This window comes from Brassica napus, chromosome C5 (assembly GCF_020379485.1).
Source record: "Brassica napus cultivar Da-Ae chromosome C5, Da-Ae, whole genome shotgun sequence".
Lineage (NCBI taxonomy): Eukaryota > Viridiplantae > Streptophyta > Magnoliopsida > Brassicales > Brassicaceae > Brassica > Brassica napus.
Window position 1 is genome coordinate 51,924,596 of NC_063448.1, and position 25,852 is coordinate 51,950,447.

The following is a 25,852-nucleotide window of genomic DNA, read 5'->3' on the forward strand; positions in this document are numbered from 1 at the left end:
ATATTAACTTTATATACTACCATTGAATATTCAAAACACACATCAACAACTATTTCTTACTTTCCAAAATATATAATTGATATAAATATTAATTACTTTCTAATTTATTTTTTGGTTATAAAAACAAAATAAAGCATTGTTATTTATAGTTATTGGTTATAAATACGAAAATTAAATTCAAATATAGTTATTCTATTTTTTTTTATAAATATATGATTTTAAATCTATAACTATTACTATAAAAAAATAATAGATCCTCTAAAATTTTGGACCCTGTTCGACCACTCCACTTGCACGTGCTAAAAGACGGCTCTGCCTATATGTATTTTTAAAACCCGGGAGCTAGAACTTTCTATCGGAAGTGCTTTAAGAAAAAGTTTCGGTGATTGTCGAATGGGAATCAATGATTGGCTCTATATTGCGCTATTTGCTTTTGTGGACGATACTTGTTTCCATGAGGGTGATAATGTAAGGATTCAAGGATGGTGTTTACATAAACTTGTGTTTGGTTGCATTGGCAAAGTCATGTCATTCTAAATATTATATCATAGCAAGTTAGCAACCCTTTGGGTGAATGATGAATTGATACAATAATACTTTACTTGTCCGCATTTCTGTTCACTGAGTTGTCACTCCTCGCAACAAGTAAAACTAATTATGTCTGAAGTTTCTTCTTTGAGAGACTTTTAAACTTGTTAGTGACTATAAATTATTAGTTATGTTGGATACATAAACTGAAAATCATCATCATATACTTGAGAGTATGAACCATAAGCCAAGTCTTCCACAGATCTTTGATTTAAAAGTCTCCGGCATACTTCCCTCACAAACAAATAGGCTTACGGTTTTCTTTTATATGCCAATTTTGTTGTTGGGCCATACCCCCAGTTTTCTTCTTTCTTTTGTTGGGTTTTACAGTAATGATCTCGATCGTTAAGAACCAATATGACATTACTTGTTGGGCGAATGAACAAGATGGCAAGACGCAAGTAATTCACAAAAACGAAACCCAATACTATTTCAGATTCCACACGATGATCATCGAAGTTTGGAGATGTTTGATTTTCGATCAGACCCCATCTTCATCCTTAAGATCAGACGACATCATTTCACCTGGATCAGACAACGTCTTCTCCCTTAGTTCAGAACAAGCCTTATCCCCTAGATCAGAAAACATCTTTACTCCCTGTGGAAAAGAGGACATCTTTTTCTTTAGATCAGACCACATCTTTACTACCTTAAAGTCAGACCACATCTTTTCCCTTAGATTTTCAGGTCCCCCATGGTACCAAAAAGACTCCCTCACAAGCTGAAAATTAATAAGCACACACGAGATGGTGAAGGTTAAATAATATCAATTGTTACAATGTCATTCAGTTGTTGTTTTTTTGTCCTGTGTACCTTTTGCCGCTTCGTCTCAAGATCTGATACCCAGCTATGTTGTACAATATAACCTTTAATTTATACAAAATAAAAAAAAATCACATGCTGACTTATTTGATTCCTTGATGCAAAACAAAGTGAATTCAATCTTGCACACTCTCCATACCTACGCAACACCCTAGAAGGGTTCCTGTGACTCGAATTAGGGTATCTACCATTCCTGCTCCCTTGACTCTACAATCTCAAATGACCAAAAATAAACAAAAATGGTTTTGTTCTTACTCGGACGAATGCATCGAAACCCTACACTCGTGATCGAGTTTAATAATTTCATGCGAAAATCAGATAACGTTACCGTAGCTGCTACGGTATGAAGAGAAATTGCGGCCGTAATACGAGCACTGTATATTTTTAGGATCGTCGATCTACCTGCGCAGTGACGGATCACAGATTGTTCGTAGGCATGATCGGAAGCTAGGGTTTGTCTTTTTATCCTTATACTATTTGTCCCTAGCTCGGCAATTTTGACCACTATATTGATATAATTATTCCCAAAAAAAAATCTATTGCCAATCTATATAAAGAAACTTATACCATGAACGATGGCAAAAAGGTTGTCATGTCCCGTCCCGGACCACATCAGAATTATCTTCAAGCGGATTATAGCGGATCAGGTCCACGCGGACCACAGTCTCTAGAATGGCTGCCCAAACCCATCCTGATATATGCACAAGTTTTTGTGGTCGGCCGCAAGACAAATGATAATACACGCAATAGGACGTTTCAGTAGCCCTGGGACGGATCCGGATATCCGGGAAATTTAGGGTATCCGGATCCGGATCCGGATCCGTCGGATCCGTGGATTTAATATCCGGATCCAGATTCGTGGTTTCCGGATTTTCGGGTTTCGGATATCCGTCTCGATATTCTATTATCCGCGGATATCCGGATCTGGATCCGTCAAAATAATTAAAAATAATTTTTTTAACAAAAAATACTATTTTTTTAATATAATGCATAAATTAAATATTTATAAATATATTTATATATGTCTATAATATTGTAAAAACTAAAATATAATATTATAAGATTAATTCATGTATAAATATATTTATAAATATATTTATATATGTTTATAATATTGTAAAAACTAAAATATAATATTATAAGATTAATTCATGTATAAATATTAATATATCAAATATAAATATTAATAAAATTTAAAAATTTAATGTATTTTTAAAATATGGATCCGGATACGGATATCCGGACCCGGATATCCGGACCTAAAAATTAAGATATCTGGATCCGGATTCGGTTTGCACGGATCCAAGATTTTACTATCCGGATTCGGATCCGGACACCCCGGATATCCTATTTTCGGAGCGGATTAGGAGCGGATCGGGAGCGGATCTCGGATCGAATTCGGATCTCATAAGTCCTAGGCCTACGTTTCAGGCCACTCCAAGACATTTTAGGCCATTTTAGGACACGATTCAGGTCTTCGATTGAACTAGACATGATTCATCAGTCATTGATTTGTTTATTTGTTATTCAAAACAATAGTTGTACTTAATTTTGTCACACTCCAAACATATTAACATACCAATTAAAAATAATTGCAGAAGATATTTTTCATTAACTTATAATTCATAAGTTTATAACCAATGTTTTAGTTTGATGATTCCAAAAATTAAATGAAACTAAACACCAAATCAAAGCTGCCAATCCAAAGTAAATAAAAAAGAACACCAAATTAAAACACCACCAGAACTCGAATCGTCATTGCCGGAGCTCGAATCATCATCGCCAGAGCTCCTTTCATTTTTTCGAGCGGAAGTCACACGAATCACCTTCTTCTCACTTTTTCTCTCATTTTTTCATATAAAACAAAAAATGAAGAAGACAAAAAATGTGGTTCCTTGTAATCCCACATAGCCCGATTAGACCCCATCCTAAAAAAAACCAGTCTTGCAGTCTGGCGACAACCCGTCCTGCGAGACCTGCAAATTAGCGGGCCTAGAAAATCCTGACCTAATACCGTCCCTTGACTGTCCTTGCCAGATCCACAGTCCATGATTGTCATATCTACGAACAAATATCTAAACATATAATATTTATTAATACAAATAGTGCCCACAAACTTTAAAGTTAAATTAGCTATCACGATCGGTGGCTAGATTTGTATGGTTTTTCTATTATTTATCATGATAACGAGAATATATCATAGATATGTATTATATTGATGCCTTTGGATTAGTGCCGTCGTAGTCAAAAAAATCCTTTTAGGTTCTTCAGGATCTCAACAATCGAATCCCTCAACTACTCTTATAGAAATTTTGAAGAGGCAGAAGATATACAGAAATGAGAATATTGATCGATTACTAACTTGAAGAGGAGAGTAAATGATAAGATAGTGGAAGAAGTGGGCGTTGTCTTTGATTTGTAACTGGTGACGATCTAATTTTGCAGTCGGCTAGAGAAAGAAAATATGAAAGGTTGGGTTTGTACAAAGCCACAAACGAACATAAAGAAAAGAGTTATTTTTAAGTTTCCATGTGTCCAAACCCCCCCCCCCCCCCACGCTCCTTGCTGACGTGGTGAACTGAGAAAGCAGATATCTCTACTTTATTAGTATAGATAGATATGTATTATATTGATTGTTCTATTCGAATTTGGTTTTCCAGACCACATCAGCCTTGAGTAAGAAATCAGCGGTTGGATGTTTACAAAAACTTTGTTAAATGAATTTGAAAAAATCATCACTCAACACTTATCTCTGTGCGATTTCCAAAATATAAAATGAAGAAAAACAACGAAATATACCATAAGTGACAACCATAGATTATGATTATGGTTTTATCTGTTTTGTTCACAGCATAGAAAGTAAACATAAAGCAACATGATAAGTGACAACCATATAGAGGATGCCAGCATCATTTACTAAGCACAAATGAATAAAGAGGTCCATCTTCTACACTAAACACCGCATCAAAGCAATCACAACCACAAAATATTTATTGTTCACAGCATCAAAGACCAAACCAACGAAGAATATCACGTATGGTTGTCTTTTTTACCTGAAATCATAAAGTAAGAGAGCAAACAGACGTAGATTCTCGTTTAGTTTTTGGGTTTTCCAACTCCATAGTTCCATTTTAATTCCCAAAGGTTTAAGAAAATAAAATTCCATACCAAGCCACGACGTTCATACAAATCTCTTTCCACTGTTCTCCGGTATTCACATATCTGGACAATTCCTGAGATATGAAACAAAAACAATCACGATGTTTTACTACCTGTAACTAAAAAAATTATTGATTGATAATCTCAAAATTATAAGGATAATCAGACAACAATATTACCCCAAAAAATGAAAACACAATAGCCTTTGGCAAACGATGTCCAAAACAAGTTAAACTTATCACTCGTCTCCAAATCGTCGGTGGGACAGATCTTCTTCTTATTCGTATGGCAAACTTCGGGTGTGCTATTCTATTAAAAAGAACAATCACAAACTCTAGTACAGATACATATCGAAAACTTCCACTGTCCGAGAATCAGATAACGTTACCATTGATTCTACGGTATGAAGAGAAGTTGCGGCTAGACACAACGGATCTGCCTTGGCGAGTTAACTGCGTGGTAAAGACGTGTCTCAGAAGATTAAACTGCATGATCGGAAACTAGGGTTCACTATGATTTTTGTGATTTCTCCCTTCAAAAGACCCGCGGAAAGTTCTATGGGCTTCTTAATGGGCCTTTGTTTTTTATTCGTCTATATAATTGGGCCATAGCCTGAGTTACTGATATGCTTTTCGATCGACTTTTGACTTTATTTTACTTTTCCACGTACATATATACGCATAATATTCTCAGAACCCGACCCATGGGTTGACTCGGATCAAGTTCGACCCGATCCGACCCGGTTAAAAGCACGTCGTCTCCTTTTGTTCGCCCCTTATATTCGACGAGTGAGTTCGATTGGATCGCTGTTTGTCATTTCTCACTCCCTTAAGAAAGAAAAAAGGTGCGTCTCTCTCTCACCTTTATCGCTCACTTACCTCTCAGATCTGACATCGATTTCAAATCTTCTCCAGGTACTCTCTCTCCTGGCCGTTGACGGTCCCGTCCCGGCCTTGGATCTGATTCTGACCCCGGATTATCTCGCCGCGATCTGAGGTCAAACATGGCGGCAGCTAACGCCCCCATCACGATGAAGGAGGTCCTAACGGTGAGTCTCCGCCTCCATTTTTAGTAACATATGCTGGAATCGAGCTGGATTTTGGACGATTAACATGTTTCTATAGTTGCAATCTCTGATTACTGTTTTGAATCTCCGATCGATCATCTCGGATTGATTGCTAGTGTATCGAGCTCAGATCTGTGTTATGTCAATGTATCGATCCTGGATTTTAAGTTTTTTGTGTAGTCCCAGTCACTCGGATCTAGTAACTAAGTACGCTTTGTTTTGATATTTTTTAACAGCTTCCGAGCATTGGGATCAATCAGCAATTCATCACGTTTACGAATGTTACTATGGAGTCTGACAAGTACATATGTGTACGAGAGACGGCGCCTCAGAACAGCGTTGTGATTATTGATATGAATATGCCGATGCAGCCTCTAAGGAGACCTATTACTGCTGATTCTGCTCTTATGAACCCAAACTCGAGGATCCTTGCCTTGAAAGGTACTTTGACCGTTTCGTTCCACTACTAAACCTTGTACCTAGAATAGCTTCCTTTTGAAGTTTTTTCTTGGGATTATCATTGATAACTCCTACGCATTGTTAGCTTTTGGTTTATTTTAATTTTTTGCTCTCAGTAATATTGGATAAAATTATAAACCCATGTGATCATAAGTTTGTGATGCATCATTTGATAGAAAACCTATTATAATATTAAAGCAGATATATTTTCGGTCCTACGCTCTTGTTCCGGACTTTCGTACGATAGTATGTTTAATGGAGACTTCCGTATAGAGTTCTATGTTTTCTGAGATGTGCTATTGTTCAAATTAGGCCTGTAGTGGTTTCGTTACATTAGCTATTACTTATTTCTTCCTTTGTTTCTCACTTTTTTCCTTAATTTGTTTTTAGCTCAAGTGCCAGGAACTACTCAGGACCATCTGCAGATATTTAACATCGAAGCAAAAGCAAAGTTGAAATCACATCAGATGCCTGAGCAGGTGAGCATTGAAACAAACTCTTTGTTAGTCGATTATCTTTCATGCTGTACACTTTGTCAGACTCGGATGTTACAGATCTAAAATTTACTTTTGGATATTAACCACCCATGTTATATAGGTTTCTTTTTGGAAATGGATTACACCAAAGATGTTGGGGCTGGTTACACAAACTTCCGTGTATCATTGGTCGATTGAAGGTTTTGTATCTTTAACTTACTGTCATCTTCTTCATATCATGTATCTGTTGTTTCTCATTTTGCTCCGATATTTCCAGGTGATTCTGAGCCAGTTAAGATGTTTGATAGGACAGCCAATTTGGCAAACAATCAAATTATTAACTATAAGTGCTCTCCTAATGAGAAGTGGTTGGTGTTGATTGGAATTGCCCCTGGCTCTCCTGAGGTAGGTTTACTACGACACATATTAGGTTGGATGCTGACATTGTAATGGCCGGCATTGTATATATTCTTGACTGGGGCTTTTCATTATTATTTTCTGTAGAAACCACAATTGGTAAAAGGGAATATGCAGCTTTTCTCTGTTGATCAACAGCGGAGTCAGGCCCTTGAAGCACATGCTGCTTCATTTGCCCAGTTTAAGGTAAACTATCCGGTTCTTTTGTGTTTTCATTCCGTGGTCTGATCTTGAATTGTAGTATAACAAGCAACATTATTAACGATAGGTCCCTGGGAATGAGAATCCTTCTATTCTTATATCCTTTGCAAGCAAGAGCTTTAATGCTGGACAGATAACATCAAAATTGCATGTCATTGAGCTTGGCGCTCAACCAGGTTAGCTTCCTCAGCTGCTCTATATTTTAATGGTTATTAGCCTATTTGGTTACGTTTTTTTTTGTTGTCTGATCATTAACATTGGGCAAATTTTTTTGCAGGAAAACCATCATTTTCAAAGAAGCAGGCAGATCTCTTCTTCCCCCCAGATTTTGCTGATGATTTTCCTGTAGCCATGCAGGTTTGTAGTTGCATTAGAAGTTCAGTAACTTCAGTGAGTTTCCGGTGAATGTTTTATGACACCATTTTCTCTCCTTTTCGGACAGGTCTCTCACAAATTTTACTTGGTATACGTCATCACCAAGCTTGGCCTGTTGTTCGTATACGATTTAGAGACGGCTTCTGCCATCTACAGAAATAGGATAAGCCCAGACCCAATTTTCTTGACTTCTGAAGCTTCTTCAGTTGGGGGTTTCTATGCCATTAATAGGCGAGGACAAGTTCTCCTGGCTACAGTAAATGAGGCTACGATAATACCTTTTATCAGCGGTCAAGTATGTTTACCCTTTTCCAGTGTTTTCTCGATACAATTTATCTATTTCTTCATAACATGTTAACAACTCTATGATTTTGTATAACAGTTGAACAATTTGGAACTTGCTGTCAATCTGGCTAAAAGAGGAAACCTCCCTGGTGCAGAAAATCTGGTATGTGATGTTTACCTTGGCTCAGATGCGTTGATCTGCTGTTGCTGAAGTAACTAAAGAGAGTCATTCGTTGGTGTTAGATTTCTCATATTCAGTTTCAATGTTGCAGGTCGTCCAGCGGTTCCAAGAGTTATTTGCTCAAACGAAGTACAAGGAGGCTGCTGAGCTTGCTGCTGAATCTCCTCAGGGGATTCTACGGACACCTGATACGGTGGCTAAATTCCAGGTATTTTGTCCATATTTGAGCAAGTAATCCTCTGCGGACATGTATCTGCTATTAGATGTAGGTAGCACCAATCTAAAACTATAACATTCCACTATTCAATTTTGCAGAGTGTTCCAGTACAAGCAGGGCAAACTCCTCCATTGTTACAGTATTTTGGGACCCTTTTGACTAGAGGGAAGCTCAATTCATATGAGTCTTTGGAACTATCTCGTCTTGTTGTGAATCAAAACAAGAAGAACCTCTTGGAAAACTGGTTGGCAGAGGATAAGTTAGAATGCAGTGAAGAACTTGGAGACCTTGTCAAGGTAATCATAAAATTTATTATTGTCCTTTATTGTCTCCATTAGCAACTTGTAACGATAATCTTCACTGTTCCAGACTGTAGATAATGACCTTGCTCTGAAAATATACATTAAAGCCCGAGCTACTCCGAAAGTTGTAGCAGCTTTTGCAGAGCGAAGGGAGTTTGACAAAATACTGATTTACTCAAAGCAGGTAAGCTATAAGTTTAAAAGTTTTCCGCTCCCATGTAATGGTTACCCAGAAGTTAATTGTGCTAATAATGTACTATTGTTTTATATTGTGAATTTAGGTTGGGTATACACCTGATTACATGTTTCTTTTGCAAACCATACTCCGTACGGATCCCCAGGTTAGTATGGTGCATTTTTAAACTTGCAATTAACCCTTGAAAAACAGGTTTACTGGATGCTTTCTGCGGACGCACAAGAAGAGTCATGAAGAAGTAACTTCGATTGATTACTTTTTAACCTGATGTTGTTTATTGTGCAGGGAGCAGTAAATTTTGCTTTAATGATGTCCCAAATGGAAGGAGGCTGTCCAGTTGACTACAATACCATCACTGATCTTTTCCTTCAGGTCGGTAAATATGTTTAGATAGTGTATACAACAATATATATAGCTCATTACAAGAGAATTATCATGTATTAATTTACTTGTGCATATACAGAGAAACCTGATCCGTGAAGCGACTGCTTTCCTTCTGGATGTTCTGAAGCCAAATTTACCTGAGCATGCTTTTCTGCAAACTAAGGTTGAAAAGAGTTGCCACGTTGTATCTGGCTGTGGTTTTCCTATTCATATTCCTTTCTCAGAGCTTTATTCCACTGTCAACTTAGGTTCTGGAGATCAATTTGGTAACCTTTCCCAATGTGGCTGATGCAATTTTAGCAAATGGGATGTTTAGCCACTATGACCGGCCTCGTGTTGCTCAGCTTTGTGAAAAGGCTGGACTTTATATCCAATCTTTAAAGGTTGTTGCTCGATGTTTACTTTTTTTTTTGGCTGGCCTAATAGATGTATTATGTTTTTATCCCTAACTTCTTTTCCCTTTGCTTTGTGCAGCATTACTCGGAGTTACCTGATATTAAACGTGTAATTGTGAACACACATGCTATTGAGCCCCAGGTAATACCTCTGAACTAATATTTGGTTGCTAAACTCCTGAATGGTCGAGTTGTTGAACATATCTCTGCTCAAAATGCAGGCTCTTGTCGAGTTTTTTGGCACTCTTTCTAGCGAGTGGGCTATGGAGTGCATGAAGGATCTTTTGCTGGTCAACCTGAGAGGCAACCTTCAGATAATAGTTCAGGTAAGTGATGTGCTATTGTATTATATGAAGTTGTATTCTTTAATATGACACTGACGTAGCCATATCATTGCAGGCTTGCAAGGAGTACTGCGAGCAACTTGGTGTTGATTCATGCATTAAACTCTTTGAGCAGTTCAAGTCTTATGAAGGGCTCTACTTTTTCCTAGGTTCATATTTGAGTATGAGGTGATTTATCAGATACTATCATTCATGTTTATAAGCAAAATCCTTGTGTTTGTATTCTGATGATAATGTTTTCTTTCTGTGCGATAGTGAGGATCCTGAAATTCACTTCAAGTACATTGAAGCAGCTGCCAAGACGGGTCAAATTAAGGAAGTTGAGCGTGTAACTAGAGAGTCTAACTTTTATGATGCTGAAAAGACGAAGAACTTTTTGATGGATGCTAAGCTTCCTGATGCCAGACCTTTGATAAATGTCTGCGACCGTTTTGGCTTTGTGCCTGATCTTACTCATTACCTGTACACAAACAACATGCTTCGTTACATCGAAGGTTACGTGCAGAAGGTATGGAGTTTCTTGAGATTACTGTTAATTAATATGTCATGTGTGGGAGTTTTGCATTTTAGGCATTAAATAATCATAATGTGATTCTTTCCGCAGGTGAACCCTGGGAATGCTCCCCTGGTTGTGGGGCAGTTGCTTGATGACGAATGCCCAGAAGATTTCATAAAAGGCCTCATTCTTTCTGTTCGTTCATTGCTTCCTGTTGAGCCCCTTGTCGACGAATGCGAGAAAAGGTGTCAATCTCTTTAGTCATCTTGGTTTATCTGTTTTTTAAGCTAATATGTATGTCTTTTCAGAAATCGACTCCGTCTCCTCACTCAGTTCTTGGAGCATCTAGTTAGTGAGGGAAGCCAAGATGTGCATGTCCATAATGCCTTGGGTAAAATTATCATAGACAGTAATAACAACCCTGAGCATTTCCTGACCACCAACCCTTACTACGACTCTAAGGTTGTGGGTAAGTACTGTGAAAAACGTGATCCCACCCTGGCTGTTGTGGCATACAGAAGAGGACAATGTGATGAGGAGCTCATCAATGTCACCAACAAGAACTCTTTGTTCAAGTTACAAGCCAGGTATTTGATTACTACTAACCAAACTTCTTACTTATTCAACAGTGGTTCGTCTGTAGTTAGCTTATGCACGGCTTTTCAACTGCAGGTATGTAGTGGAGAGGATGGATGGTGACCTCTGGGATAAGGTTCTTTTGGAAGAAAATGAGTATAGAAGACAACTTATTGACCAAGTTGTGTCTACTGCTTTACCTGAAAGCAAGAGCCCAGAGCAAGTTTCTGCAGCTGTTAAAGCATTCATGACTGCTGATCTGCCACACGAGCTTATCGAGCTTCTTGAAAAGATTGTGCTTCAAAATTCTGCCTTCAGCGGAAACTTCAATCTGCAAAATCTGCTTATACTGACAGCTATCAAGGCAGATCCGTCTAGAGTTATGGATTACATTAACAGGCTGGATAACTTTGATGGTCCGGCTGTTGGAGATGTGGCGGTTGATGCCCAATTGTATGAAGAAGCGTTTGCAATTTTTAAGAAGTTTAACTTAAATGTTCAGGCTGTCAATGTATTGCTGGACAACGTCAGAAGCATTGAGCGTGCTGTTGAGTTTGCTTTCCGGGTCGAAGAAGATTCTGTTTGGAGCCAAGTCGCCAAAGCTCAACTCAGGGATGGGCTAGTCAGTGATGCAATTGAGTCTTTTATTCGAGCTGATGATGCCACTCATTTCTTGGAGGTCATACGTGCTACTGAAGATGCTAATGTCTATGATGACTTGGTCAAATACCTTCTTATGGTTAGACAGAAGGTGAAGGAACCCAAGGTTGATAGTGAACTCATATATGCTTATGCAAAGATTGAAAGGTTGGGTGAGATAGAGGAGTTTATTCTGATGCCGAACGTTGCTAACCTACAACAAGTGGGCGATCGCCTTTATGATGAAGCTTTGTATGAGGCTGCAAAAATAATCTATGCGTTCATATCGAACTGGGGCAAGTTAGCCGTCACACTTGTGAAGTTGCAGCAGTTCCAAGGTGCTGTTGATGCTGCGAGGAAAGCGAACAGTGCAAAGACATGGAAGGAAGTCTGCTTTGCTTGTGTTGATGCAGAAGAATTCCGGTTGGCTCAAATATGTGGACTTAACATCATCATACAGGTGAACAAAGACCTGATCTTGATGGAAGTTTTCTTCAGTTGTGCATGATATTATTATCCCACGGGTTAATATTTTTTGTCCTTTAACAGGTGGATGACCTGGAAGAAGTCAGCGAGTACTACCAGAACAGAGGATGCTTCAATGAATTAATCTCACTTATGGAGAGTGGACTTGGTCTGGAACGGGCTCACATGGGGATCTTCACCGAGTTGGGTGTACTGTACGCCAGATATCGTTATGAGAAGCTTATGGAACACATCAAGTTGTTCTCGACTCGTCTCAATATTCCCAAGCTTATACGAGCCTGTGATGAGCAACAGCATTGGCAGGAACTTACCTATCTTTACATTCAATACGATGAGTTTGATAATGCTGCAACTACTGTCATGAACCATTCTCCTGAAGCATGGGAGCACATGCAATTCAAAGACATTGTCGCCAAGGTTGCAAATGTCGAGCTTTACTACAAGGCCGTTCACTTCTACTTGCAAGAGCACCCTGATATAATCAACGATCTTCTCAATGTGCTTGCTCTGCGGTTAGATCACACACGTGTGGTGGATATCATGCGCAAGGTTCGAGGCTGACCCTTGATTTTCTTTTTGCCTCTTAAAGCTTATCAGCAGTGGCTTAATAATGATTGATTTCTGATGATATTTTTCTTCCTGATCTCAAGGCTGGTCAGTTGCGCCTTATCAAGCCCTACATGGTTGCAGTTCAGAGCAACAATGTTTCTGCTGTAAATGAAGCTCTGAATGAGATATACGTAGAAGAAGAAGACTACGATAGGTTGCGTGAGTCTATTGATTTGCATGACAGCTTTGACCAGATAGGCCTCGCTCAGAAGGTAAGAGTTTAAATCTGTCTGTCGAGTTAACGTCTTATATCTTTGCTTATGGGCTCATGAATCTTCACGTGAATGGTACGAACAGATTGAGAAACACGAGCTTGTGGAGATGAGACGTGTGGCTGCGTATATCTACAAGAAAGCTGGTAGATGGAAGCAATCAATTGCGTTGTCGAAGAAAGATAACATGTACAAGGACTGTATGGAAACTGCTTCACAATCCGGCGACCATGACCTTGCAGAACAACTTCTGGTTTACTTCATTGAACAGGTATATATAAATGTGTTTCAAGCACGATATCATGAAAAGCCATTTATTTATTCTCTAGCTATCCGGTATGCTGTAAAACATAAGATGAAATTAAGAAAAAAAATCCTTTTATTTATTTATTATTACAGGGGAAGAAGGAATGCTTTGCTACATGTCTCTTTGTCTGTTATGACTTAATCCGACCAGATGTTGCTCTGGAACATGCTTGGATCAACAATATGCTTGACTTTGCCTTCCCGTATCTCCTCCAGGTGACTTATCCTCCAAATTACTCAAAACGACGTAGGAACCATGTAAACGCTATATATAATCACTCTCTTTCTCCCTTTTCTTTTATGGCAGTTTATCCGAGAGTACTCTGGCAAAGTGGACGAACTAATCAAGGACAAGCTAGAGGCACAGAAAGAAGTGAAAGCCAAAGAGCAGGAAGAGAAGGATGTCATGTCCCAACAGGTACTACTTTTCACAGCCACACATACACCATATCCCAAAAGTGCTAAAAATATAAATAGAAAATCACACTTTCGTCTTGATTTTTTTTTATGAAAACAGAACATGTACGCCCAACTATTGCCACTGGCTCTACCTGCCCCACCGATGCCAGGAATGGGAGGAGGTCCAGGGATGGGAGGCGGTTACGGTCCGCCACCACAGATGGGAGGAATGCCTGGAATGCCTCCAATGCCACCATATGGAATGCCACCGATGGGCGGCTACTAAGACTATCGAAAACAAAAATTCATCTCTACCACAGTGGTATTCGTCTGCGTCTACTACAGAACTGTGACCGTTACTCGTACGGAATGTTTCCTTGTTTCTCTGATTTTATAGGTGTGGATAATAATCTCGTTACACTTCCGTTTGTAATAATATTCTTTGGGGTCTTTAGAAGAGTCATTTTTGGTTGAAGGCTATTTTACTACATTTTATACATTTGAGTTTTATGAATTTTTTGTTTGTTTCGACTTGATTTCTCTTGTTGGTGTGCCTTTGATCAACAAAAAAGATTGAACCAAATTAGTTCAAAAAAGCAGTCAACAATTCGATTTTATATGGCTCAGGCTCTCACCCCAATCTCTAGCTAGATGTGACCACTAATCTACTACTCGGCTTTATATTCCCATTTTCAGCATCTGATAAGCAATCATCGTAAAGGTCTCTCAGCCGAATCTAACGTACGAGCGTCTTAATGCATATATGTTTAATTTCATCTGGCACTTACTGCGTCTTTAGGGCCGATCGATCCTTGTTTTAAGCCCAATTAAATCCCATTAATAAAGCCTTTTGAAGATTGTAACTTGTTGCCACTGTTCTAAAATACGCACCATGCGGCCATCTAAACGCCATATATACGCTGCACGGGTGCATGACGTACCGAATTTGGTGGTTCTGTTTATTTATACGGTATAGTCTATTTTAGATAGGACAGAACTTAATTCACCCCCTAGGAAGAACTTTTAATTTTTTTTTTTTTTTATCACCGTGGGTGAATTTTTAAATTAAACTCACCTTTATGATCAAGTGACACATAGATTATTAATTAAAAAATATTAAATTTAGTTACAAAAAATAAAAACGTTAATTTTAACGACGCTAACGCTTCCAGCTAAACCCTAAACCCTAAATCTTAAATTCTAAACCATATACCCTAAATTCTAAACATAAATCCAAACCCCTAAACCCAAACCCTATACCCTAAACCTTAATCCTAGATCTTAAACCCAAATTATATATCCTGAACCCAAAAACTAGACTATAAACCTAAACTCTATACCATAAACCCAAGTCTTATACCCTAAACTCAAACCGTAAACCTTAAACCTAAATTATATATCCTAAACCCAAAATATTAACTAAAAGTCTAAACGGTAAATCCTAAACCCAAAACCTATACCCTAAACTCAAATCCTAGACCTAAAACCCAAATGGTAAACCCTAAACTCAAACCCCAAACTTAGATACTATAGGGTTTGGGTTAGGGTTTACGGTTTGAGTTTAGAGTCTAAGACTTGGTTTAGGGTATAAGGTTTAGGTTTATAGTCTATTTTTTGGGTTTAAGGTATATAATTTGGGTTTAGGGTCTAAGATTAGGGTTTAGAGTCTAGGATTAGAGTTTAAGGTTTACGGTTTAGGTTTAGGGTGTAGAGTTTAGATTTATAGTCTAGTTTTTTGGGTTTAGAGTATATAATTTGGGTTTAGGGTCTAGGATTAGGGTTTAGGGTATAGGGTTTGGGTTTAGGGTTTGGATTTGGGTTTAGAATTTAGGGTATAGGGTTTAGAATTTAAGATTTAGGGTTTAGGGTTTAGCTGGAAGCATTAGCGTCGTTAAAATTAGCGTTTTTATTTTTTGTAACTATTTTTTGTTTAATTTAATATTTTTTAATTAAAATCTATGTGTCAATTTGATTGGTCATAGAAGGTGGGGTAAATTTAAAGTTTAAGGAGGGAACCTAAGTTCTGTGGTTTTAGATATTATGATTAGTATTAATGAAGAGACTGATTATAATGGACATGCTTGACGAAAGTCAAATATTCAAATTACTCTAAAAGTATGCGTGGATTCATATTTTATATGAACTTATGAAGGCTTGCATGATTTTTATTTTGTTGAAGTAGTTGTATTTTATTGTTCATTTATTTTGTTCAACATATTTACACGTATAATGTAACTCTTTGTTTCACATCTGTTTTTTTTTTACAAAAATAAAGTCATCTTAGTATATATTCATAAGTAAAAATATAGATATGCCAATTTAATTACTAAATATTCTTTTTTTTTTTGAAAAATTTACAGTATATACCCCACATAAACATCCGCATATCTAGTTAAACACTATAAGGTAGTTCACCTTCCGACCCGCGTATAGCGTATTTTAGATCATTGTTTGTTGCCAGACCTCTTGGGTATATTATATTACTTTGTCAACTTTTAAAATATCTACACAACAAAGATCTTAATCATACAAATTAAAAAAATATCTGCAGAAGAAGTGATAAAAACTTCACAATCACTTGAATAGACATTTACATAATAATCTTTTGTTTTCCAAATAAACTATAACCATTGCTATTCCTGTCTGTCTGTTTCTAAAATATCTTTACTCAACCCCATGACAAAAACAAAACCACAAATATCTTAAAATCACTATCACTCAACACGTCGTCGTTTCATTCCCATGCACTGGCAACGACACGGACGAGTCGACTCTGATCGAGACTCGGCACAGCGGACAACTCGACTCGGTCATAAGCCACCGGTCCACACATTCGCAGTGGTAACAGTGGCGACACAGAGGAAGCACTTTCATCTTCTCCCCTTCTTCTAAACCACCGAGGCATATACAACACTCCCTCTGTTCCTCCTCAGCTTCTCTCCGGCAGAGCACCACCGGCAAACTCCGAATCTCCGCCGGGTCAAGACCTCCGCTGACGTACAGCGTAAACGGAGGAGACGGCGCGTGGAAGTCGGTGGGATCGCGAGCGAGGCAGCTCCTGTGGATGTAGAGAGTGAGTAACGCGAAGAAGAGGACGACGGAGAACAGAGCCACGACGAAGAAAACTGTCTGGCCGTGAATCTGGAAGTTACGGTCGTCGTACTGGTTCTCGTGCCAGTACAGAAGCATAGAGGCTCTCGGAGACGGTGATGATGACGTCATTTCTCGGCTGGCGATTGATGGTATTTATGGTTGTTTTATTTTGTAAATGCACAATGGGTCTTGTGTATATATATATGCAACTTAATGTTAGTCACGTGATTGTTTGCATTTAAATATTAACCAGTGTTAACAGTTTCCGCAAGTCGTCAAGTTTGGAGGAAAGTGGGCTTTAAAAATTGTTTATTAGGTTCTTAAAGTGCTTTGGGAACTAAATTAATTAGACTAATTGTAGGCGCCAAGCACGTTTATGTTTTCTCAGTTGTCAGATGGTATCAACGTACCAGTATAGTTGAATTACTCATGACAGAAAATATATATACTAGCTAAGCTTTTATCATCAGGCTAAAAGGAGATTCTAATTAACGTACACCATGTCATCTTCTTTAGTTCTTTACCTATAGAGTGCTTTGGGACTAAATTAATTAGATAACTGTAGGCACCAAGCACGTTTATGTTTTTGAGTCAATTTGCTTATAATACAAAAAGAACGTGGATATTAACAATCTGCCTATAACAGTAAATTATAACAGTAAACTTTGGTGTCTAGCAATCAAAGTACCATTATATAAGATTTAGGGTATTAACCTAATTAGCAAAAAAAGTTTTGTGTATAGGGTGCAATTTCTCCTCAGTTTTCAAATGGTGTAGCAACATACCAGGATAGTTAAATTACTTATGACAGAAAATATATATACTAGCTAAGCTTTTATCATCATGCTAAAAGGAGATTCTAATTAATGTACACCATCTCTATCTTTTAGTTCTTTTTACCTATAGAGCTATACTTGATCTTGAGCACATATTTGAAGTTTTGAACTAGTGAAATTACTTGTAGTACTAGTAGTTGGAATGAAGGATGTGGTTGAAATAAATGTAACGTGATATGACACGTCTTCAAGAATCAGTTTGAAGATTCAAGAGAAATGATATATTGATCATAATCCTGATGATCCTTTGGATTCTTCTTAGCTACACTACACCGTGCTGGAAGCCATTTTGTTTGTTTGTTTGTTTGCCTTATATTACTATAGGAGTGATTACGATTACTACTAGAGATTCGTATCCAAAGAGTGTCAAATTTTCCTCGTAAAGTCCTATAAACTCTATTGATGTATATGGGTTGGATGGGTTAGCAACAATGATTAATAACCATAAAACCCCACTCCAATACAAACGATTTGCAAACTAATAAACGTTTCAACTAACACCACTTCTATTCTATGAGTAGTGATTAGGCATGGAGTGGCATATTAATTGGTGTGAGATAGCAAAAAGACATATAGACAAGACACGGCACGAAACATACACACTATATAGTCTATGATAGACCTAACACGTTTTTGGATGATCTCTCTTTACCTTTACCTAACTATTAGCCCACTCACCTCTTTCCTTTAACTATATCCCACCATCTTAAATTTTTCCAATTCCAACTCTCATACGTCCATCGTTACTGTAACATCCTAACGTACATGACTCCTCCACATGAATACCCAAAGTTTCTTATTATGCTACTATAACATTGGGCGGACGTACTTACTACGGTGCGGGGTCATGAGCCCCTACGGATGTCAAATGGGTGGATTGTCCTAATTATTATATTAATATGGACATATCCATAGTAGACCAAATTTAAAGGGATTTAAATGAGCACACCCAATTGGGTTCATGGACAAAACCGGGCAAAACCATCTGGACAAAACCGGGCAAAACCATCTGGACACCTGGATATTTTCTAAACCGGGCAAAACCATTAGATAGCCCAAATAACTAAAATATCTAGGTTTAGAAAATTAGGAAAAAAATTACAATTTTAATTTGTCTTACCAAAATCATAAAATCGAGTTTTCGCCAAAACCAAAAAATCGCATTTTTCCGTAAAAATTGCATTTTCTCCATCAAAACCATAAAATCATTTTTTTTCGCTAAAACTGCAAAAACGCAATTTCCCGTTAAAATTATATTTTTTGGTCAAAACCGCAAAATCACATTTTTCTGAAACCGAAAGTCATATTTTTCATTAAAATCACAAAAAAACCTCAAAATCAAAATTTATTGTCAAAAATTCAAATTGCAAAATAATAAAGTTTAAGTCTATAATATATACGAAATTTAATATGTTTTGATCTTTTACAATAAAAATTAGGTTATTTATATTAAATGGGCGTCCGGACTTCCATAGACAGCCCAACAAATTATGATCTTATTTAGATGCGGTCTTATTTGGGTGTCGACCAAATCTGTCCAGCAAAAAGACACTTGTATATAGACACACCCAAATGGGCCCAACCTACCCATTTGACATCTCTACTCCCTTTTGATTTTTTTTTTCTTAAATAGCATTAATTAATTTGACTAACTATTGTTAGTTTACTGAAGAAAACTGGACAGAACATGTGTCCCATCAAAATATTTTTTTTGCTGTTTTTAATGTTGTGTCCCCGATGAAAAATGTTTATAGATCCGCTCCTGATAGGTAGGGTTTTATAATGATAAACTACATTTTATAATGATATAGGGATTAAGTGGCTATATTTTTGGTAATAGATTTCTATATATTGGTAGTTCTTGAAATTAATTTTTGATATTTTTAATATGTTAATAGGAGATAGACTAATCCCATCCAGTTGACAACGGCAAACACAATCGAAACCCAAAACCGTCATTACGTAAATCATCCGTCTATGAGTTTAATTAAGGTAATTTAATCATATCATTAGCACTTAATTACGCATTAAACAAAGCTTTAAAAAATGACCAATACTAGTGGGACCCAAGTTAGGACCAAACCGGGTTCGATTGATGAGTTAGAGATTTAGTTCGGTTTAGAAGAGGATAATCGCCGTTGCTGACGTCACCGCCGGTAATCAACCCATCATAAAATCCGATTTCTCTTCGCTCCTATCCTTTATCCTAAGCCTCTCCTTCTCCTCCTCCTCCGCGCACGTTAGCCTCTCTCCCTCCCTCCTTTCCAATGGACACGACGCCGGAGACTCAATCGAAATCCCAATCGCAGAGCGGCGGCGGCGGCGGATCGCACCGTCTCCCGCCGGGACGCGAGGACTGGTGGAGCGAGGACGCGACGGCGACGCTGATCGAAGCCTGGGGAGACCGATACGTCCACCTCAGCCGCGGAAACCTCCGGCAGAACGACTGGAAAGAAGTCGCCGACGCCGTCAATTCTCGCCACGGCAACGGCCGGCCGAAGACCGACGTGCAGTGCAAGAACCGGATCGACACGCTGAAGAAGAAGTACAAGACGGAGAAGGCGAAGCCTTCTTCGTCTTGGTGCTTCTTCGAGAGGCTCGATTTCCTAATCGGCCCCGTCGCGCTGAAGAAATCCACCGGCGGCGCCGGAGCTCTGAAGTCGCCGTTGACGAAGCCTATTTCAAGTGAAAGCTCTCTTGACGACGATGACGACGATGATGATGATGATGACGTGGAGGGTGATTGGGGGTTTGTGGCGAGGAAGCATCGGAGAGTGGAGGATGAAGATCTCTGTCCAGATCCGAGGGAAGGATCGTCGTGTAGGGAGCTAGCGAGAGCGATTCTGAAGCTAGGAGAGGTGTACGAGAGGATCGAAAGTGCGAAGCAGGGGATGATGATTGAGTTGGAGAAGCAGAGGATGGAAGCTGCCAAGGAGATTGAGTTACAACGTATGAACATGTTGATGGATATGCAGATGGAGCTTGAGAAGTCTAAGCTTGGGAAACGTAGAGCTGCTGCTTCAGGTATTAAAAAAAAAAAAATTTAATCTTTGTTGGCTCTCTCTGTTTAAGCAAATTGTGAATTATATATGGTAAAGTTTTAATTTTTATCTGATGTTAAAGATTGAATCTTGAGATGGAACTTTGTGCATTTACTCTAAATTCTGTTTCTTAAGGCTATATTATAAGTTTACTGAAGACTTGAATTGTGCTTTGTTGATGTACAGGTAAGAAGTTGTAGTATTTAGATTGTGGAGAAGCTATACTGTGTTGAAGCAAGGAGCAATGGTTGGATCTGAGAGCTCATATAAATTGGAGAAACTGTTATTATTCTTAATCCCTAGGTTTCAAGTTAGATCAATGCTGCTTTTCTTCTTCTTTTTCTTCTTCTTCTTTTACCTTCTCTTCTCTACCATTGTAGGGTACATTGATAGCAATGCAGATTGGTGAAAGAAATGTAGTAATCTGACATATCAAGATGTACTTTTGTGAAGTATTAATGTATGATGGCTTGTCATTTGTGCAATTAGTTTTTGCTTAATCAAGTTCTCAAAAATGGCTATACAAACTTGACACAGAATGAGCTCCAGGACAACAACATACATCATTGATCAAACCCACCACAAGCTATTTGATTTGGCTTTTTGCTTATGTGATTTTGCATCAATCTAGAATCTCAAAGACAAGACTCTTGTGACACTCTGATGGACAAGAAGTGACACTTCAGGTTGTATTATTGAAGCTTCTCAAAAGGAAAATCTCAGAACCATATCTATCAACGTTTCATGTTTGGTAAAATTGGGGGCTGCTGACATTAGCATGTGCTCTCCTCTTTAGACCTGACTTGCAATGAAGAAGCTCTGCATCTTAAAAACAAGAAACCTAACTTTACTCATCATGGCCTACCCGCTTGGTCCAAAACTGGTAAGGACACTCATCATCTACCTTAAGTATTCTCATTTTGCATTAAGATTTTGAATTTAATCTGAAGTTTTATACAAAATTATGAAGCAAGTAAATGATTTTTGCATTTTAGGATTAATTAATAATACATTAGTGAATCTGACTTATTAGCAAGTGCAAATACATAGGATAAAGGAGATAAGAGAGGCCTATACAAAAGGAGGCTGTCCAATATCAAACAAGTAAGCATCAAGACCAGACCCATCAAGCAGCATCAAGTCACTATAAGGCACAAGATCAAGAAAAGCAGCAAGCTGAGGAGAATCATCCAAAGGAGACAACAACACGTGGCTGTTGTTGTTGTTGACACCACCAGCAGCATTATGGGCAAGTAGCCGATTGCGAGCAACGGCTATATCATGTTGAAGCTCAAGCATCTTCTTCTGCAGAGAAGCTATGGCTCCAATACAACCGTAGACAGGATCCTTGAGACGAACGTCAGCTTCATAAGCCAAGGAGTTAACGGTCTCTTGTCTCTGCTCTTCAGGAACCTCGCTGAGTAGCTTACTGACGTTGCTGGCTCCAAAGACTTTATGGACTTTGGCGAAAGTTATCTGGTCGCTTGAGCGGAAATGAGGAGCAAAGATGCAAGTGGGTGTGCATCTTCTCTTCAAGAGCTTGCAAGCTGCACAAGAGGAGCTTGATCGTGGCTCATGCCCTCTCATCTCAAACCTTGCTCTCTTTTTTTTTTTTTTGAGAGTTTTGGGTGGTAAATGTTAGGCTATGGTTGATTGTAAGGTTTATCTGGAGCTTCCCTTTATATATTATTGGATTCTTTATTAGCATTTTTGTGTGTGTGTGAAGAGTAGTGTTGTAGTAATTGAGAAGGGAACATAATGGGACAAGGCATGGGCCTATTCATCATTTTTGTGTTGGATTGATCTTTTCTTTTGCTAATTACATGATTGGCTCGTGGGTTTGAGTTCTAGCTCGTAGGTCATAAATCACAATCATGTAGTAGTTTATCTTTGAGATTTTGGTATTGGAGTATAACGTTGAAAAATCAAAGGATGACGTGATAGAGCAGAGAGAGCAACTGAAAGTAACTAATCAGTTGTTTGAGATCGTGGACACTAAAAAACAAAGAGAAGCAAGACTTTGGTTAGATGAAAAAGTCAATACATAAAAACATGATATAGATTATTAGATTTCACATTGCTTGGTGTTTATATCAGAGACTATATAGAATGTGCATATTTAAGCGAACAAATCATGAGTTGCACATAGAATTTGGAGTGTGGAAATGGAGAAGACAAGACGTTTGACAAGATAAGTGAGGGAATGAGAAGCCCACCACCACCATACCACCACCGACCCCTTCACTATCCAGTTTCATTCTTTCTCCTCCTCTTCTACTCATCATTCATTATCATTGTGAATATACCAATCACAAGAAAATTCCATCCACAAAGCTTAACTTCCCGTTTGTTAAATCAAACGTTTATAATTAAAAAAATCCTAACAATCTTGAAAAATTTCAACCTCTGAAAATAAGGATAACAATTTTACAAAACCAAAGAAACTTGAAATCTTTTAACCTATGTATACAACAGATAATCTTTAATTTCATTCCTCGTGAATCCAAAAATGAGGCAAAATGGCAAAAAAAAAAAAACAACTCTTTTCTAAAATTTATCAGATAAGAAAATAACTCAAACTGCCCGAAACCGAAGATTCTGCGGCTGATAGCTTTCTTCAACTATAAATTACTCAGGCCGAGAATGTCAGGAAAAAACCAGATTTTGCTCGATCGTGTTCTTGTTTCTTCACTATATGGCAGTAGTTAATCTGACTCATAAAAACAAAAGAAAAGATGGATAACTCTGGTGTTAATTATCTCACTTTCAGTCGATAAAATATACAGAAAGGAGAGTAGTGATGAGAACCAAACCTCCATACGGAAGAGACTAACTGGCAATACGATTCCAGCACCAACTGAAGTTCTAAACGTCTCCAAGAACTTCGGACCACTGAAGTTTCTAAACTCATTCTCTGTTAGCTTTGCCGTATTCCCCGCACATGCAAACACATGCCCGTGGACTCCTCTCTCTCTCAACCACCTCACTGGCAAATCAAACGAGAGATCCGCAAACGCAGTCACCGCAGCGTCCCCTCCAACAAAATCTCTTTCGACATCTCCTCTCCTCCTCGCCTCGTTGGGACCGAGTCCTCTGGTACTGAACCCCCACAGCGCAGACGGCCCACTCAAAGAGCATACAGGAGATGAGTTCCCACCCAAGAAGAACCTCTCCGGCACAGAGGAGGCTCGGTTCTTGTATCCGCTTCCCCACGGAAACGTGACACCCCCAGACACACCAAAGTTCAGAGCAGCTGCGTAGAACCCTAAAGGAACAGCACACCGAAGATCAATCTCCTGCTTGAAAAACCGTAGGCTTCTGCTATCAGGGGCAAGACCACCGACCTGAGAAGTAGAACTGAAAGCGTACCCACTCGTTGGCCTCAAGTAAGAGTCTCTCTGGTCGTACTTAAAAGTATACTTCAACGCAGAAAGCAGACTATGTCCCAGTTGCCTCCTTATCGACTCTGAAGCCAACCGAGACGGGTCTATGAGGCTACGCCACGCGACAGTGTAGACAAGCTCGTGATACTTGCTAGAGAGAAGCCCGAGGGAAAGTCCGAGAGAGCGTTCTTCGTAAGAAGAAAACTTAAGCCAGTCTTGAGTCGAGAGGTAGAGACGAGAGCTAAAAGGAGTGGGAAGTGCTTTGAACCTAGGGAGATACATCCCCAAGCCAACCTCAGCAGAGCTGTCAAGTCCATAGACCATAGACCCGTCCCATATATCTCCATACCCGAAAATGTTCTTGTACTTCAAAGATGCTTCAACGCTTGATGATTTGGCCTACAACAAGAGAGTATCATCACAGTCATGTCTAAGTCTACAACTTTATCAAACAAGATCGTACACAAGTGAGTTGTTGAGATTAGAGCTAAGCCTGGGATTTTGAACCGAACCATTGAAATTTCGGTTAGTTTGGTTAGAAGTTCGATTTGATTTGGTAGGTTTTCTAAAAATATTCAGTTTTTGGTTCGGTTCGGTTCAGCAATCGGTTATTTTGGTTTTCTTCTTTTTTAAAAATAAAAAAAAATGTATACCCAAACCATACTGAACTAACCAAAACAGCCAAACTAATCAAATTTAACCGAAATTAATCAAATTTATCAGAACTTTTAACAAGAACCATACCAAAAACTTGAACCGAACAAACCAAACTAATCAAATTTAGCTGAAATTAACCAAATTTAAATCATAATCTAACCGAAATCAATGATTTTTCAAAAACTAAACTAACCGAACTGAAACGTACTAACCAAAATAACCAGATTAATCAAATTTACCCGAAATTAACCAAATTCATCCAAACTTCTAACAAAATTAAACCAGAATTTAACCGAAATCAATGATATTTCAAAAACTGAACCAACCGAACTATCAAAACCCGAACTAACCGAACCCAAGCCTAACTAGAGCAAATACCTCAGCTTTAGTGTAGGCGCCGATTTGGCCGGTGAGAGGGTTTTTGCTCTCGACGACTTCGATAACCACATTGGTTGTACCGGGAAGCTCAGGAGGGCCGGAATCGAGCGTAATGTTGACGGAATCGAAGATATCAAGCGCTCGGAGATTCGAATTGGCAACCCTAGAGGCTTCTAGAAGCTCCTGCAGCGTGTTCGCTTCCCTGATCACAGCTTCCACTTCCGCCTCGATGATGTGGTCCTTGGTCTTCTCGTTTCCTTTGACGATCACGTCGTGCACGCGCACAGGCACAGGAGCGGATCTCATCCGACGGAAGAGCGATTCCGTTCGAGGATTGGATGCTGTATCATCTTCGTCTTCCGCCTCTTCTAGTTCTCCTTCGTCGATGTCCAGTTCGTATTTTGGTTCTCGGTTTGGTGGATTTTCCGTCGGGTTCGCCATGGGACACAGAAAAAGCAGCTACTGAGAGTTCGATTCCGGGTTCTCCGACAAATGACGACGGCTAGAAGAAGTCTTATGTAATGTTGTAACCCTCTATATCATCTAGAGGGTTCTTTTTAATCCTCCTTGTCGAGCACGTTATAAAACGAAGTCGTTTACGATATATAATTAGCAAACTATAATTTAATTAGTTAACAATAACGGCTTTGCAAGCTTCACTGTAAGAAAAAAAAAGCTATGGTTTGGATTTGAGTCTGTCAAGTTATATCCTTACAATTAGTTACAGTAATCAACTCTATAAAACAACCAATGAAAAGACTTATGTCCAAAATTAGCATCCCTTTACAATCTTACCTCACCAAGGATTCATGGCATGCTTCTTATCAATGTCTAAAAAAGCATTAGATAATTGGTGAAAAGCAGAAACAAAGAT

At 38.6% G+C, this 25,852-nt stretch overlaps 6 protein-coding genes across 6 annotated transcripts; 2 read left to right on the forward strand and 4 right to left on the reverse strand.

Moving 5' to 3' along the window:
* Positions 1-930: 930 nt before the first annotated feature.
* On the reverse strand, positions 931-2,105 carry BNAC05G42020D. The gene is made up of 4 exons (XM_013784720.3): positions 1,739-2,105; positions 1,550-1,617; positions 1,402-1,454; positions 931-1,309 (listed from the first exon to the last, which is right to left on the reverse strand). The coding sequence occupies exons 2-4, from the start codon at positions 1,599-1,601 to the stop codon at positions 1,070-1,072; spliced, it is 345 nt and encodes a 114-aa protein (XP_013640174.1). The 5' UTR covers positions 1,602-1,617; positions 1,739-2,105; the 3' UTR covers positions 931-1,069.
* Positions 2,106-5,242: 3,137 nt separating this feature from the next.
* LOC106454186 (clathrin heavy chain 1) lies at positions 5,243-14,121 on the forward strand. The gene is made up of 31 exons (XM_048759271.1): positions 5,243-5,413; positions 5,484-5,617; positions 5,872-6,076; positions 6,485-6,573; positions 6,692-6,770; positions 6,848-6,975; positions 7,075-7,173; positions 7,256-7,364; positions 7,466-7,545; positions 7,631-7,858; positions 7,946-8,011; positions 8,121-8,237; positions 8,345-8,542; positions 8,616-8,732; positions 8,830-8,889; positions 9,030-9,116; positions 9,208-9,291; positions 9,377-9,511; positions 9,603-9,665; positions 9,745-9,849; positions 9,923-10,035; positions 10,123-10,375; positions 10,472-10,608; positions 10,672-10,950; positions 11,036-12,038; positions 12,128-12,613; positions 12,715-12,885; positions 12,971-13,156; positions 13,285-13,407; positions 13,499-13,609; positions 13,709-14,121. The coding sequence occupies exons 2-31, from the start codon at positions 5,573-5,575 to the stop codon at positions 13,874-13,876; spliced, it is 5,124 nt and encodes a 1,707-aa protein (XP_048615228.1). The 5' UTR covers positions 5,243-5,413; positions 5,484-5,572; the 3' UTR covers positions 13,877-14,121.
* Positions 14,122-16,147: 2,026 nt separating this feature from the next.
* On the reverse strand, positions 16,148-16,934 carry LOC106345523 (RING-H2 finger protein ATL66-like). Its single transcript, XM_013784722.3, has one exon. It carries the CDS (start codon positions 16,810-16,812, stop codon positions 16,309-16,311), a length of 504 nt encoding a protein of 167 aa, XP_013640176.2. The 5' UTR covers positions 16,813-16,934; the 3' UTR covers positions 16,148-16,308.
* A 2,553-nt stretch (positions 16,935-19,487) lies between these two features.
* LOC106452546 (trihelix transcription factor ASIL2-like) lies at positions 19,488-21,045 on the forward strand. The gene is made up of 2 exons (XM_013894698.3): positions 19,488-20,543; positions 20,747-21,045. Exons 1-2 carry the CDS (start codon positions 19,787-19,789, stop codon positions 20,758-20,760), a joined length of 771 nt encoding a protein of 256 aa, XP_013750152.2. The 5' UTR covers positions 19,488-19,786; the 3' UTR covers positions 20,761-21,045.
* Positions 21,046-21,525: 480 nt separating this feature from the next.
* On the reverse strand, positions 21,526-22,262 carry LOC106452547 (LOB domain-containing protein 21). The gene has a single exon (XM_013894699.3). The coding sequence runs from the start codon at positions 22,145-22,147 to the stop codon at positions 21,632-21,634; it is 516 nt and encodes a 171-aa protein (XP_013750153.1). The 5' UTR covers positions 22,148-22,262; the 3' UTR covers positions 21,526-21,631.
* Positions 22,263-22,999: 737 nt separating this feature from the next.
* On the reverse strand, positions 23,000-25,717 carry LOC106452548. The gene is made up of 3 exons (XM_013894700.3): positions 24,979-25,717; positions 23,374-24,342; positions 23,000-23,270 (listed from the first exon to the last, which is right to left on the reverse strand). Exons 1-3 carry the CDS (start codon positions 25,417-25,419, stop codon positions 23,193-23,195), a joined length of 1,488 nt encoding a protein of 495 aa, XP_013750154.2. The 5' UTR covers positions 25,420-25,717; the 3' UTR covers positions 23,000-23,192.
* Between the last annotated feature and the right edge of the window lie 135 nt (positions 25,718-25,852).